The sequence below is a fragment of the Indicator indicator genome, chromosome 5, assembly GCF_027791375.1.
Source record: "Indicator indicator isolate 239-I01 chromosome 5, UM_Iind_1.1, whole genome shotgun sequence".
Classification (NCBI taxonomy): domain Eukaryota; kingdom Metazoa; phylum Chordata; class Aves; order Piciformes; family Indicatoridae; genus Indicator; species Indicator indicator.
This window is the reverse complement of record NC_072014.1, coordinates 17,043,392-17,057,685: the sequence shown is the minus strand read 5'-3', so window position 1 is coordinate 17,057,685 and position 14,294 is coordinate 17,043,392. Positions and strand designations below refer to the sequence as shown.

Below are 14,294 nucleotides of genomic sequence, written 5' to 3'. Positions count from 1 at the left end.
GGGATTGACCTACTGTGCAGCTTCTCTTTAGAGAATGTCTAACTGACAAGGAGTTGAACACCAGTAAACATGCCATCGATGCCATGAAGGCCAAGTGCTTACTGAGTTGCAGTAACAGGGACAATCCATAGTTTGAAGAATATCACGATCTCCTTGTATTCAACATATTTTGAACCTAAATATCAAAAATTCTATCCACTTTTAGGCTCCCCAACACAAGACTGATAAAGTGGAGTGAGTCCAAAGGAGAACTGTGAGCATAAAGTGGGGCTGGAACAGGCTACATACAAGAGGTAGAGGCTCTTTTTATGGCCTCGAGAAAGCCAGTCTTGTATAGCTGGCTTTGTATAGACTTCAGAAAAGAATCTAACTAAATGCTGTCCTTGAGTGGGAGTAACAAAGATCACCAAGCCAGACTTCTTGCAGGTGCAAGGGCAAAAAGGCATTGGATACAAGGTGGTGTGAAGAATATTCCAATCTGAAATAAAAGAACACTCACAATGAGGGCAGTTAAATCATGGATCCCACTGCCCAGAGAGGCTGTGGAATGCTCATCCTTACAGATTTTCAAAATTTATCTGGGCATGGCTCTTAGCGACCTGATCTTGTTTAGAAGCTCACCTGCTCCAGGCAGGAAGCTGGAACGTATTATCTCCATAGGTCCATTTAATCCTAAATTATTCTTGATTCTCTGAAAACAGAAACAAGCACCACAGGTATGTCCTGCAGTGTAGTTTCCAATCATGGGAAGTACAACACAAACTAGGAAAACTACACAAAAGTTCCCTAAGACTATTACAACACACAAATCATCATCATAAACCACACTATAACAATCATTATTCAAGAAACTTAATGGAAATCTGCTGTCTGGTATTGTTACAGTCTTTAACAGGTCATAAAAATATAAGCCCAAAAAATAATTTCTGTGACTTGATATGTTGCATAAAGAGTCAGTAGAAATTAAATTGACAACTAAAAGACTAAGGATTCCAGATTTAAAAGAAAAAAAGATTTGGCCGCATTTATGAATGTGATGTCACGTTTCCTATCTTCTCTACAGGGACTCCTACCTGAGACCAGCTGGCCCTAAATGCTGACCCTCCACCAATATCCAGAGCCACAAATCTGTAAAAACTGACTACAGAGTCTTCAATTTGTAAGTAAAGCGTGCCTTTAAATTTTAAATAGAATACAAAAAGATGAGGGAAAGAACAGAAAAGTACAGTTTGCAGAAGTAGAGAAAGGTGATGAAGTGTCATAAATTGTTACTCAGCAGTGCAAGTTATAGACCACTGCTAGATCACCATTAGGAGAAAACTGAATGGAAATAAAGCAAGCATCATCATTCTCTTACAACCATTTTTGAGTTTTACATGTAAAAATTTAAGGTGAGGTGGCAACATAAAGGTGTAAACAAAAGCACATGCAGGCAACAGAATACAGATTTTTCAATTAGTGGGGAAAAAAAAACAGCTGCATTTTTGTTTGCTTGGTTTGTGTTTGGAGTTTTTTTTCAACCAAAAAATCAGTTATTAAATTATTCTAAACTAGAAATTGTATTTATGATTACATATATTAGGTTATTGCTGATAAATAGATCAGAGTAAATATACAAGTACTACTGAGATTCTCAAGAACTAAATGAATTCACAAGATAAAAGTGTTAGAATATTCTGTTTATGACTACTTGAATATCAACTTTTCGAGAGCAAAAATATTTTCTTTCTAGAAACAGGTATCACAAATAAAGCATTTGAGCAGAGATGTGGTTTTGTTTGTGACAAATGATTGCCAACTGACATCAAAGGATGATCACAACATAAATCATTATTTATCATTCCCAGTATGCAATGGACATGTTACAACACATCAAACAATTGAGTTTAATGAAAGGATATGCAATAACAGTAAAAAATATACCTTCTTTAAAACTTCCTTAAAGTATTTTCAAATTATAATAATCCTTTAATAAGCACCATCTATATGAATTAATCAATGTCATTTACTACAGTGTGCAACTGATTTCAGTTTGTCAGCCCTTTGGTGTTCTGACTGGTATTCTGTTATTGTTTTCTGTGGCTGCTCCATTTGAAATGAACCAGCAGCCTAAAGCAGGAAGGCCAACTGTTCCTCTAGTACTAACAAATGTGCTAATATGCACTAGTTTAAACTTGATCTATCAAGTGAATCAGTGAACCATGAAGGGTGATGGGTCAATCAGGGTGTTCTGAAAACAAAGGCTCATAGGGCAGCAGAGACGCTATGCTCAGACATACATCTGTGCTGCTTTCAGTTCTTAGCTTTATGAAAATCAGTTTATGTTACAAAAGTTAAGAGCCTGGAATCACATCGTTACTGCATACATTTATAAATACTTCATACAACCATAAGAATATTATACATGAGGAAAACTAATAATATGAGACAGATTTGTTTATGTAACTATGGAGACGCCACAGTTAATATTAACTAACGAAAGTTAATGGTTAACATTAATGGTTTAATTAAAACTTCATGCATGAAGTTTCAAACATTCATATCAAATCCCAGTGTGAGAGATACTACAGGACAACAGACAAAAATAAAATGTTCTTTATGCATATTTGCTACTTTATCTTTTATTCTTAGCCATACTAGTTTACAGAGTTTAAGTCACTTTTTTCAAATAAACTGGTAATAAAAATGTCTTATTTTGCTAAAAAATAATAATTAAAAAATTAGCATTGATAAAAAATAAGCATTGATAATTACACTTTTTCTCTCATTTCTGAGCCTGTCTTAACCCTTTAAGAAACACTGGACATTTGCATGCACAGATGATTTTAAATTAAACTCAGAATTCCACTGACACAGTATATCCCCGCTCTAAAGGGCCATAAGGACAATCCAAAAAGATGCAATGTATAAATGGAAATCACTGAGAGTCAGGTGTTCAACAGGTCTGCTGTGAGATCAAGAGCATACTAGAGTCTGTCATTTGGGGCTTTCCAGGAGGCAGTCCAGAACCAAGCCTCTGTAAATGCATGTCTTAGGATGGCAGTGGTTATTCTGCATCAGTATAACAAATACACAATTTACAGAAGATCGGTTTCCCTAAACACCTTATCACTGAGGGAGCTCTTCATATCTAGCTGGCAGGCATCTGAACAGCAGCGATGTTACGTGGAAAAATATGAATTTATTTAAAAGTGAGAAGATAATACACATTTTCTTACTGTCACACACACACACACACACAAAAAGCCATAATAGCAGCCATTGTAATAAAATTCTAAACAACTGTATCTGTGTGCTCACTTATATGATATGCTTCACAAAAATAATTATAGCCTAGTTAGAGTTTAAATTGAAGTACTCAGAACACAATTTCAAAGCAACAGAGGACACTCATTATGAAGAGAGTAAGAACAAACAGGAAAAAACATTCATGTCAGATGCAAACCATGGAACGAACAAGAAATTATGTACATAGCATTTCTAACAAACCAAACAAAAAAAAATCTTTGTCAGAACAAATTTCAGATTCTAGCTTGTATCATCACTGATCAGCTTGCTGTTGTTGGTCCTTAGTAATATATACACATTTAAAAAAAAATCTAAAAACCTGTCAAAGGGTAAGGAAAACAAAAAAACAATAAAATGGCATTTCTTTTCAAAGGATACACCTTTTACTAATATGTAGCCATTCTGACAAATGAAAGCACATTTACTGACAAGTCAGAGCCTAATATATACACACCCAACTTTGGTAAATCACCTACTTTTAATTTGCTCCAGCCAAGAAGCAATGACATAAACCTTCAATAATGCAGCAGTTAATGAATATGCACTTTGTGACCAAATTGATTAGGAAAAAAAAAAAAACCCACAACATGTACACTTGCATTTTGACTGCTTTAATTGCAGTTCATAAAGAAACCAAATTCATTTTCAACAATGTCACTAAGCACTGCTGTTGAAACAAGCTGTGGCAAAAATTAGGAAAACTCATTGCTGTATCAAGCAGGGATATACCCATGCACCTTCTGAGATTTCAGTTTCTGAGGCATCAACAGATCTTATCTGCATTTTATACTTTTAGTCCATACTTGAATCGCACTGGGAGCGTCCTACCAATGTTTGGTACATTTTAAATAGGAAGATTTTCTGAATTACAACATTACTATACTATCACTGTCTCTGCTGCACTGAATGTGGAAATGCTGCTGCTTCTTTTGTGATTTTCTGGATAGAAAGGAAGTCTGAATATCTATTCAGACTTCAAAATATAACTGTGAAAACTACTGTTACTGTAACTACAGAACTTAAACCAATATATACATTAGTAAATTATATTTCAGAGTATTGTGGTTGGCTATTCCCAACCCCCACCCCCCCCTGACTCTTAACTATTGCTGAAGTAGAAGGAAAGGAGAAAAATGTACTGATTAGAGATCAACAAAAATCTGCACAAGGTCTGAGCTTTTGGAGAAAGCCTGAAGCTGAAGGCAGGACTAGAAACAGCAACATTGCACAGAATGCTATTTTCCAGGTTCAGGTGGCTTCCAATTACAAAGCTTTAAAACAGAGATGGCCCCTTGAAGTCAAGGCAACCTGGGCAAGGGATACTGCAGCTTTTTTTCTGTGAACATATGGTATCACTGCTCCTGATGGATGGAGGGTAATCTGGGAACAAAACAGACATTTGCTCCTTATGCAAATGTCCTTGCCTTTATGGGTAGCCTGAGATCTGCAAGAATCTTGGCACTTCTGCAGGTTTAGATAATTCATGATAAAGTATTTCAAAAAAGGGCATGGGGAGGTACATTTTAATAAACATTTTATTTGGAAAATCCCAAGCATATTTTAAGCATACAATGTAAGAATGCAGTGTTAATAACTCATGTTATTTTATTTTCTCTAACATCTGCTTTTTACAAAGTCACTTTACCAGAAGTACTCTATGAATCACTATTGAAAGTGTCATTACAAACACTGCAGACGTGCAAGATTTGAATTCTGTAATCTGGCTCAGTATTAACAATTCAGCTGGAATTTTAATAGTCCATTGCAAGATGGATTGTTTTTCTTCTGTAATAACTGAATTCATTTTCTATAGTCTGCAAACAGAGACACATTTTGGAGCTAAATCAGAGCATTTGGTTTGTGTCTGGATTTTTGTTGTTCTGGGTTTTTTTAAATCACAAATGTGCTAATATTCTGTGTCTTTTCAATACTGATGATATTAAATTACAGTAAAAGGTTTTGATTTGTTGGGGTTTGTTTTGTTTGTTGTTTTTTTTCTAAATGGTGAATGCCTTTTCTTAAATTTCATACAGCTTCCATGAAAAAAAAAAAAAAAAGCAACTATTGTGGGTTAAACTATCCTGAAACTGCCATTAGTCCAGGCAAACACGGAAAGAATTTTTAGAAATAAAGAACTGACTCTCATTACTAAATAGTGTCAACACTTTTTTTAATCAAATTATGCAGTAAGATTCCTGCAGAACCTTAAGAGCACTTCCACCTGTGAATTTATGAAGAGGAAAGCTTCTTCTGTTATTCTTTTAAAGAATCTGTGGGTCTCAAGTGGGAGCTCCTAAACAGTCACTGGGAAGTCCCTGAAGAGTTCCCAGGACTGCAACTCTAGTACCATCAGATACGCTGCAATTCCAAGTAAAACATCAACAAAATATATTATTTCTTTAAGAAACAGATTTTCCAGAAGATTCTTCAGTCAGAATACAGAAAACTACTTATTTTCAGCAGCTTCCCAAACACTTCCAAAAAATAGCAGTTTAATTTTCACAGATGCATTAGTCAATTATTGACACTTTCCTAAATTTTACACACCATGTTAAAAATTTTGTGTAGTAAACATTTTCCAGCAACAAGATTCTTATCTGTTTGTCTTAATTTCCACATGCAAGATATTTTTCCAAGCTTCACTCAACCTCATATATTTCCCACAGAAATAAATCTGAAATAATGACATTGACCCCAATTAAACACTTACCATTCAAAATATCCTTTAGATGCCTAAACCATGAATGACAATGATCTTCACTTAAGTTATTTAAATGGATGGCACAGTCTGTTAATTTATTCTCCTCTTTATTCAAGCATTTAAAAATTGTGATACCCAACAAAGTACCACCATTTTTTTGTCCTGCAAAACGACGACGTTTCAGTTTTACTGAAAATACATCTTTCATTTCAATAATCTCTTCTTGTGCCTGTAAAACCATACTGGAATCACCTGTAAGGGGAAGAAGAAAATAAATTTTTAAAAAAAGTGTTATTGATAGGATTAGGAGTAATATCTAAAAAAAATATATTGTTATAGCTTCATTTCAAGCTTTGATCACTGGTCTTATATTTTACCAATTGTATGTTATTAGGTAGGCATCCAGCTACAAATATGATGATTTCAAAGACCCAAGTGGACTACTGCATTCAATACAACTGCTGCCTTTTGGGTTTATACTAGAGACAGATCAGAAAATAGTTAAGCAAAAATTAAAAATAAACCAAAAGCATGTTACCTATCCATCTTTTGAGTTATTAATTTTCTTCATAAACCAAGTAAAACAGTTTCAAAAATTCTTGCGACAGTTCAAAACCTTCAAACCCAGGAGATGTTTACAGTAGGGTAGAATACTAAACTAAGGTTTTATCACCTCAGGGTTGTTATAGACATGGACCCTGTGGCTGCAGACAGGATCACTGCAGTGACAATAGCTCCAAATGCCTTTGGAGATTTATCAACCAAACCACTCTGAGACAGGCTTCTCCTTTTTCTGCTCTCTTGAGTTGTAAAGCACCTGATTGCTCCAAACCAAAGTCCAATACACGGACTGAAATAAAAATGTCACCATTCCTGTTTCCCTGCCTTTCATTGTAATTACAGCAGATCCTATAGGCTAGACCAATAAAGATCCCCTTTCAGTCCTATACAAGAAAAGCTAAAACCAAAAAATCTTTTACAAATCTAGCAGCTCAGTCAAGTTCTTTCCCAATAGCAAAAGCCGTAAGAGATTCTGTTTGATGAGTAGCTGCTGCACACTGTGCTGAAGTGCCAGGGACAAGTAAAAGTTATTTTAACTCTCTTCTTTGGGAAGATGGACAGCACTGTGGATGAGACTCCAAAATCAAGTATCACCTACTTCATCGCACTACATGAGGGCTAAGAGGGCTTCAGAAAAGTCAATAGTTTTTTCTGAGTAGGAAAAAGAAGCCTGCATCAGTTTTTGTAACAGTTTGATACTGGCCGGCATTTCTCATCATCGTTTCTTGAACCACCCTAAGTACTGATCATCCTTCCACCCAGAAGTCGTAGAGGAGTGCACCTCAGAAATGCTGATAGATAAAGCTCAAGTCAGTATTACCTCTCCTGACAATTCTCCTCTAAGCCATTTTCTCCTGTTCCATACCAAATAATCTACTGCAGAAAGCATGACCTTTTTCGACTTCCCGCATGGTTTTCCAGCTTGTTACATTTTGCCACTTCAATTTCTCCATGTATCAGCTACTAAGGTGTAAAATTGGACTAAAATCATTCCATTCTCCACAGTAATACTGTGACTATTTGTAGATAGTACACAGGAAATGGTCTGTAATGCAGATTTTCAGAAGTACATGGCATATAAATAGGAAGAAATTCACCAAACAAGAGAAAACAAAACAAAGCTTCAAGTACTGGAATGATTGCTGTAAAAAGGTTGTCTGTAAAACACATTGAATGAAACCATGGGGCGGGGGGGGATAATTGTATAGTTCCATTTGAAGTATGATTTTGCATAGACTAAACAGCTGAGTAGACATTGTAGAAGCAACCCTAATACTAATATTATCAAACCCAAGATCTTGATTTTTTTTCCCGAACTTTGTATTGCTCTTCTAAAAAATTTAGGGATAAATATTCTTTGCAGGCCTTAAATGAAACACTTGTGATCTCTGGAATCACTTACCTAGAACTAGACAGTTTAGTATTTTTATTTAAGACTTGGGTTTATTTTAAAAACAGCATTTTGGAAGAGGATATGCTTTTTTTCTTTTCCAGAAAGTTTCACTGTCAGACATACAGAACACTTAACATTCCAGCATGCAAACTCCATGTTTTAGAAAAATGGTTAAACAAAGACACATAAAATGTAACAACTGTTCTGCAGCAACAACTGAGCTGCAGCATTTATTCCCCCAGAACAACAAAGTTATGCTAAATGGCTTTCCTTTTTTAATATTTTTAAACAAAAAGAAAATTATTAAACTATTCATTTTGCCAAGAATATCACAAATTCTGTATGTAATATTACACAAATGCATGACAAATAAATTACAAACATTAGCTTATTTGTCCTTCACAAATCAAGTAAAATGAAGGCCTGTTTAAATGCTTTATTCCCCACTAGCTTTCATAGAATGACTTAGTCACAAGCCAAGCAAGGTAAGGCTTGTCTTGCCTTTCATACTGCTGTGTCAGCCAGATTTTTATTTGCTTTTACATCTTCCTCTTTCTCTGTATTTAGCAAACTTTTGTGTTGCTTAGATGGACATCAAGACTGTTAAAAATTAAAAGAAAACATTCTTACTAGGCAGCAAAAATAATATTTGCCCCTAGTTGTACATTTCCAGATACAGCTTATAGAGGCATATAAACTGTAGGAATCCTGAATTGTACAAAACCATCATACTCAAGTTCTAAATTTTAGGGGAAATATTAAACTAGCTAGTAGGACTGGGACAGCCAATTTTTACTAAAATTGGAAAGGAATCTGCATAAAAGTCCCTGAGCATAATCTATAATTTTCATCTTCTATTTTTGCTGAAAATAAACTCATCACAAATGCAGTAAAATTTTATAAAGTAATTCAGATAAAGAAAATTTAAGTCATGAGATACATGTATAAAATGTTTCTCATATGAGATAACACCAAAGTTTACTTTAAAAATAAAGTATATATTGGATTAGATACTCTTTTAAACTTCAAAAGTCCTATTTGTTCATTAGTATCATATTTGTTATTGCTAGCTGTTTCAGGACATTAACTGTCCTCTCACATTACTTAGAAAGATATTGGGTACCATCTGTTCTTGCAAGAGATTTAAGTATACATCTATTAGATATCATGCTATTTATTTAATTCAGTATCCACTTCCTATTGTTGTATCTTCTGGGTAAAAAAAAAAAAAAAGTCAATTTAATTACAAGGAATAAAGATAATCTCTTCTACCAGGCTGCCCTGTCATCATGAGAGCAGAGAGGGAACCTGTATAAAGTAGGTTACAGGCGTTAGGGAAGAGTAAAACTAACAGCACTTAACGTTTAACAAAGATCTAACAAAACCAGAATATATGGAACTTAAAAAAAATTTACTATAAGCCAAGGGCTTGTCTAAATCAATCTCACCACATCTGTCTGATGTAGAGCGTAAACAGGATTAGAGTTGGATTTATCTGCTTGACGCTAATTGTACTCACAGTTTCTGCACATGTCCACCTTTTTTTTTTTTCCAAATACAGCATGAAAAAAAAAAAAGCCTGCATGGATATATGAATTTCTAGGAAATTTTTATGCCCCTGTTTATCTTCTCCTTGATTTCAAGCAATGAGACTAGCCTACTTTTTTCCTATTTACAATAGTCTAATCTCCTATTTAAAAAAAAGAAAATTATGTCTCAATATCCCAAACTGAGCTAAATCAAAGGATGGAGGAGTAACACACTCATACAGTTTCAAACCAAATTTTAATTAGAGAGCTAAACCAGGCTTTAAACAAATGGATCTTTACAGCAAAATTGATGAAAACACACACAAAGGAAAAAACAGTACTACTGAAAAATAGAACAGTTTGTAAAGATAAGTGTATTATTAATATATAAACACCAACACTTCAACAACAAAACACTTATTGGACTGTTTTCCTACCACAGAGACCCAAACTGGTATTTGAGAACTTCATTTCCATAACAAATGTCTGGAGTACATGAAAAATGGTAGAAAATACACATGAAATGTGACAGTGTAATTCAAGTATGAGAACTGGACACCAAGGAAAATGTGCCATGCTCCCTTGGTCAGAAAGAGTTCATATAACATTTGTCAGGGCACCTAGACCCACTTAACTACATTTTAGGCTCAAAGTTTACTTCATTAATAGTTGATTGCTATGGATGAGTACAATGTAACATAACAGAAATAATTAGGAAAAAAATCAAGAATATACCAAAAAAACCCTAAGTACAGTTATCAATAGCAGTCATCCTAGAATTGATTATAGATCAACCTACACTGTATGAACACTATTTTCAAAATAACCATTCAGAATATGCAAAAAAAATATAACTGTATTAATATAAAATCAACATGGATATAAATAAAATAAAGAACTAAATAAATAAGTTTTGACAATATGTCTGCAAATTTTGGTTTAGGAATATTTAAAATTAATATGTTAATGCTTAATGCATATAAACCAGCAACTATTAACTCATTAATTACTAAGCCCATTTTTCCCTTTATTCTGCAAACCACAGAAAGTAGAATGCCACTGATTCATAGAACCTTTACAGTTTTCACTGTAACTTTGAATAACAAGAACTGCTGCTGAGAAATACAAAGGAGTAAGTATGGTCATTCTTGCCAGAAGAGTTAAGAATCACTGTATATCTATCTCCTCAGGCTATTTAACAGTAATTTATAGCCCTAAATATGAGACAGAAAAGCTATTTTCAGAACATCTGAATTTTCAAGGTTTGTTTATTTCAGCTCATGCAAAACCTTTGGCAAAAGATGTTGTGCATCCTACTCTCTTATGCAGGCAGAGAAAGCAAAATTGCACTTTTTGCTTGTCAAGAGCATCAAATGGTAAACTGAGAAGGTGGTACAGCAAGGACCAGGTTGGAGAGGTGCTAGTTTTAATTTGGAGATAATCTTTACAATATTCAAGTCCTTTCAAAGGGTGTATGAGAAGCATAACACAACTTAGGCCCTATTCTAGAAAAACATCTTTGTGTGACTGTGCGTAGTGTCATAGAATCATAGAATCAAGAAGGTTGGAAGAGACCTCAAAGATCATCGAGTCCAACCTGTCACCCTAAACCTCATGACTATCTAAACCATGGCACCAAGTGCCACGTCCAATCCCCTCTTGAACACCTCCAGGGATGGTGACTCCACCACCTCCCTGGGCAGCACATTCCAATGGCCAACCACTCTCTCTGTGAAGAACTTTCTCCTCACCTCCAGCCTAAACCTCCCCTGGCGCAGCTTGAGACTGTGTCCTCTTGTTCTGCTGCTGGTTGCCTGGGAGAAGAGACCAACTCCCTCCTGGCTACAACGACCTCCTCCTGGCTACAACAGCAAAAAGTTCAGAAGATCCTACAAAGTACTGAAGAGATGCATCTCATTTCCTCCAGAGTTCAGGAGTAAGAGCAGAGTTTAAATGCTAACTTCATCTTTTAATGGCAGCTATATACTTGCAGCAACAGCTGTATTCCTCCAGGGCAGAAAACTGAGCTTAAAAACATCTGACAGGAATACAACTGATTTTAATTCTCCTTCTCTAGAGAGTCTGAGGGTGAAGTGATGTATTTGCCAAGCCAATGCAATACCTTGCCACTAATCCCTCTTCCAATACAGGCACCTTCACTCACCTGCCACTGGTGTGTAGTCCAGTCCTTCACTTGGCAAAACCAAGCTGAGTCAAATCAACTCAGTAACATAGATTATGTACTTTTTTTTTTAATGAATTAGTCTCCTGACATTGTTTAGTATAATTGATTCAACACAACTCCTACAAAAATAGAGACATTTCAAAGTGATAAGAAACCACACAACAAGGAAGAAGGAAGGACCCAGACCATCTACTTTCATCAGCAGGGTGTCACTATGGTTTGAGCCAATCTGCTGTGCATTTACATTTCCAGTTGCTAACTCCCCAAAGATGACAGAAGTACAGCTCAGTAAAAGTCAGCAAGAATTGGGAAAGATAAGTAACAGTTTCTCTTAATTTTTTAGACTCTATTTAGAGCATATCAATTAAAAAAAATTAAAAGCCTCAGAATAAAATTCTACTTTACAGACCTATAAAGGCACATTATGTTAGTTTCACTGGGTAGAAAGTTACATACTATTTTAATACAAGAGTATTAAAATACATTCGCTATTCACTATTCCAGCACTTTTCATTCTTCCATCTTACAGAAGTCATCTTATTTTAAAAAAACTATCATAGATAGCTACCTCTAAAAATAAGATTATTATGAAGAATAACTGATATGTTGAAAAAATCCTGACCTTATCTGCAATTCAGGCTCCAAGTTTTCAATTCAATCTCAGAAAGAAAAAAGAAAAAAAAAAGCCAGTAATTTTCCAGTGCAAATCACTGACTATAGGTTAAAAGCTTATATTAGGTAACAGAAATTACATTATTTTATTTTTCTACTTAGTAGTTTAATAATTCTTACAAATAATTTTTTTAAAATGTGATAAATACAACAACATAAAACTATCTTAGGCAGTCTGGTGCAAGTTTCAAAACATTCTACAAAAAGTGAAATGTTTTTTCATTCTTTGCTCAGGATATTTCTTGACAACTGTCTTCACACATGGATAAACATATAAAACTGCAGCTTTTACCTTTCACCCTCCTCTCTTGTCTCTTTGTTTCAAATGGCTCTTACCTCCAAGACCCTTGACCAACTGATTCCAATTTCTGTTCTTCACCATATCTTTTAAAATTTAATCCTCATTCTTCCTCATCAAACTGAGAGGGCTGTTGCAGATACGTGCCCCTATGCAGAGCATCCTGTCATCATAGCAACTGCAGAAAGAGCAGCTTCAGGAGACATTTGGTGTAGTCCCAAACTGGATCACACACAAGGACTTAAAATTTGGTTAAGTTTCATTACACCTTTAAAAGAGGGCAATAGGCAAATTTTTGACAAAAAGAAACAACCATTGTCAAGCTGAACCAAAATGAAAGACAATGCTGGCAACTAGCAAAGCAAACATGGGAACACTGATTAATCCTATCCCATAAGGGTAGAGTTCAGTACAGTTCAGAGGTCATCTTTGCTGGAGCTGACTACCCCTGGAGAAGAGACAGGTCTGGGGAATTCCCCTTTGAGCGGATGGAGATCTCAGGAGTGATGCATCCAGCATTCTAGGTCTCCATAATGCAAAGCAGGCCATAGACAAAGACAAGGGCCTTATTGTAATGAGACTTATTAGACATCTATCCATCAAGCCTTATTAGTGCCTTGCTCCATCTCTGTTTTAGAGCAGTGAAGTACCTTGCTTATTACAGACTAACAGCAGAACTTCATTAGAAAACATACCAAAAGCTGTGAGGCAGATGCAAGAGAAAGGAAAGGTCATCTTAGTTCATGAAGCACCCAAGGAAGAATCCAAGAAAGAAGAGAATTAAGGAAATGTATGCAGATTGTGAACTCGTTTTTAACTCAGGGTAGTTTGAAAAGAAGCCAAATAGCTTCTGAAATAGATACTACCATGGAAGAGTTTGATTAAAGCTTAGAACAAGGCCTTATGTTGTTTCAGACAAGAAGCTCCACTGAAAGGGCTTCCCTTTCATTCTCCAACAAAGAATTTGAGGGAGATGATGAAATGAAAAATAAACCCCCTAACAAGAAGATCTACTGGGAATAATGCTCTACAGAACAACCATGCTAGTTGAAAGGAAGCAAGGCAGTGAGTGATTCAGAACCTGAAGCACTTGAGAAGATGCACGCAGCACAGAGTTTGCTTTTCAACAGTTACTTTTAACACCACACCAAGAAGTCACCAAGTCTAAGTTTACTACAGAAAGCTCTACATTTTACATTAAAAACATGGCCCATATACTGCCTGATTTCATAATATGATTGGAAAAGTAGCAGCAAATCCTTTAAGTGCCTGAAACCTTGGGGCTTCTCATGTAATAAATGAAAGGCATTACATAACAAACTTCAGAGTAACAACAGGGTAACAAACATCAATGGTCTCCAAAATTTTGTAAACCCTCTGTAAACACAAACATCAGATTAAATGATTAGTCTTACTCTGACCAACAATCCAACCATCATGTAATGAAATCTGTTTAAAGAGTGATTTGTGAAATAAAACAGAAGGCTGGGCTTACATTATTTAATGCAATGGGCTTTCAGAACTGAAAGACACTAAAGAATACCCAAAAAGGAAACACAAGCTTAACTTTCACATTCCTTGGGGGGGAGGGGGGGAGGAAACAAACAAAAAAACCAAAACAACAACAAAAAAATATCTCACACATACACACTGATTTGTACCTAATA

The 14,294-nt window shown here is 35.4% G+C and overlaps 1 protein-coding gene across 1 annotated transcript in view; it reads right to left on the bottom strand.

Annotated features, from left to right (window-relative positions):
* CERKL (ceramide kinase like) overlaps nucleotides 1-14,294 on the bottom strand; it is a 51,632-nt gene that overhangs the window by 21,942 nt on the left and 15,396 nt on the right. The window contains exon 2 of the mRNA XM_054380967.1: nucleotides 5,999-6,241. Within this exon, the coding sequence (XP_054236942.1) occupies nucleotides 5,999-6,241 (243 nt within the window). The remainder of the gene's footprint in view (nucleotides 1-5,998; nucleotides 6,242-14,294) is intronic.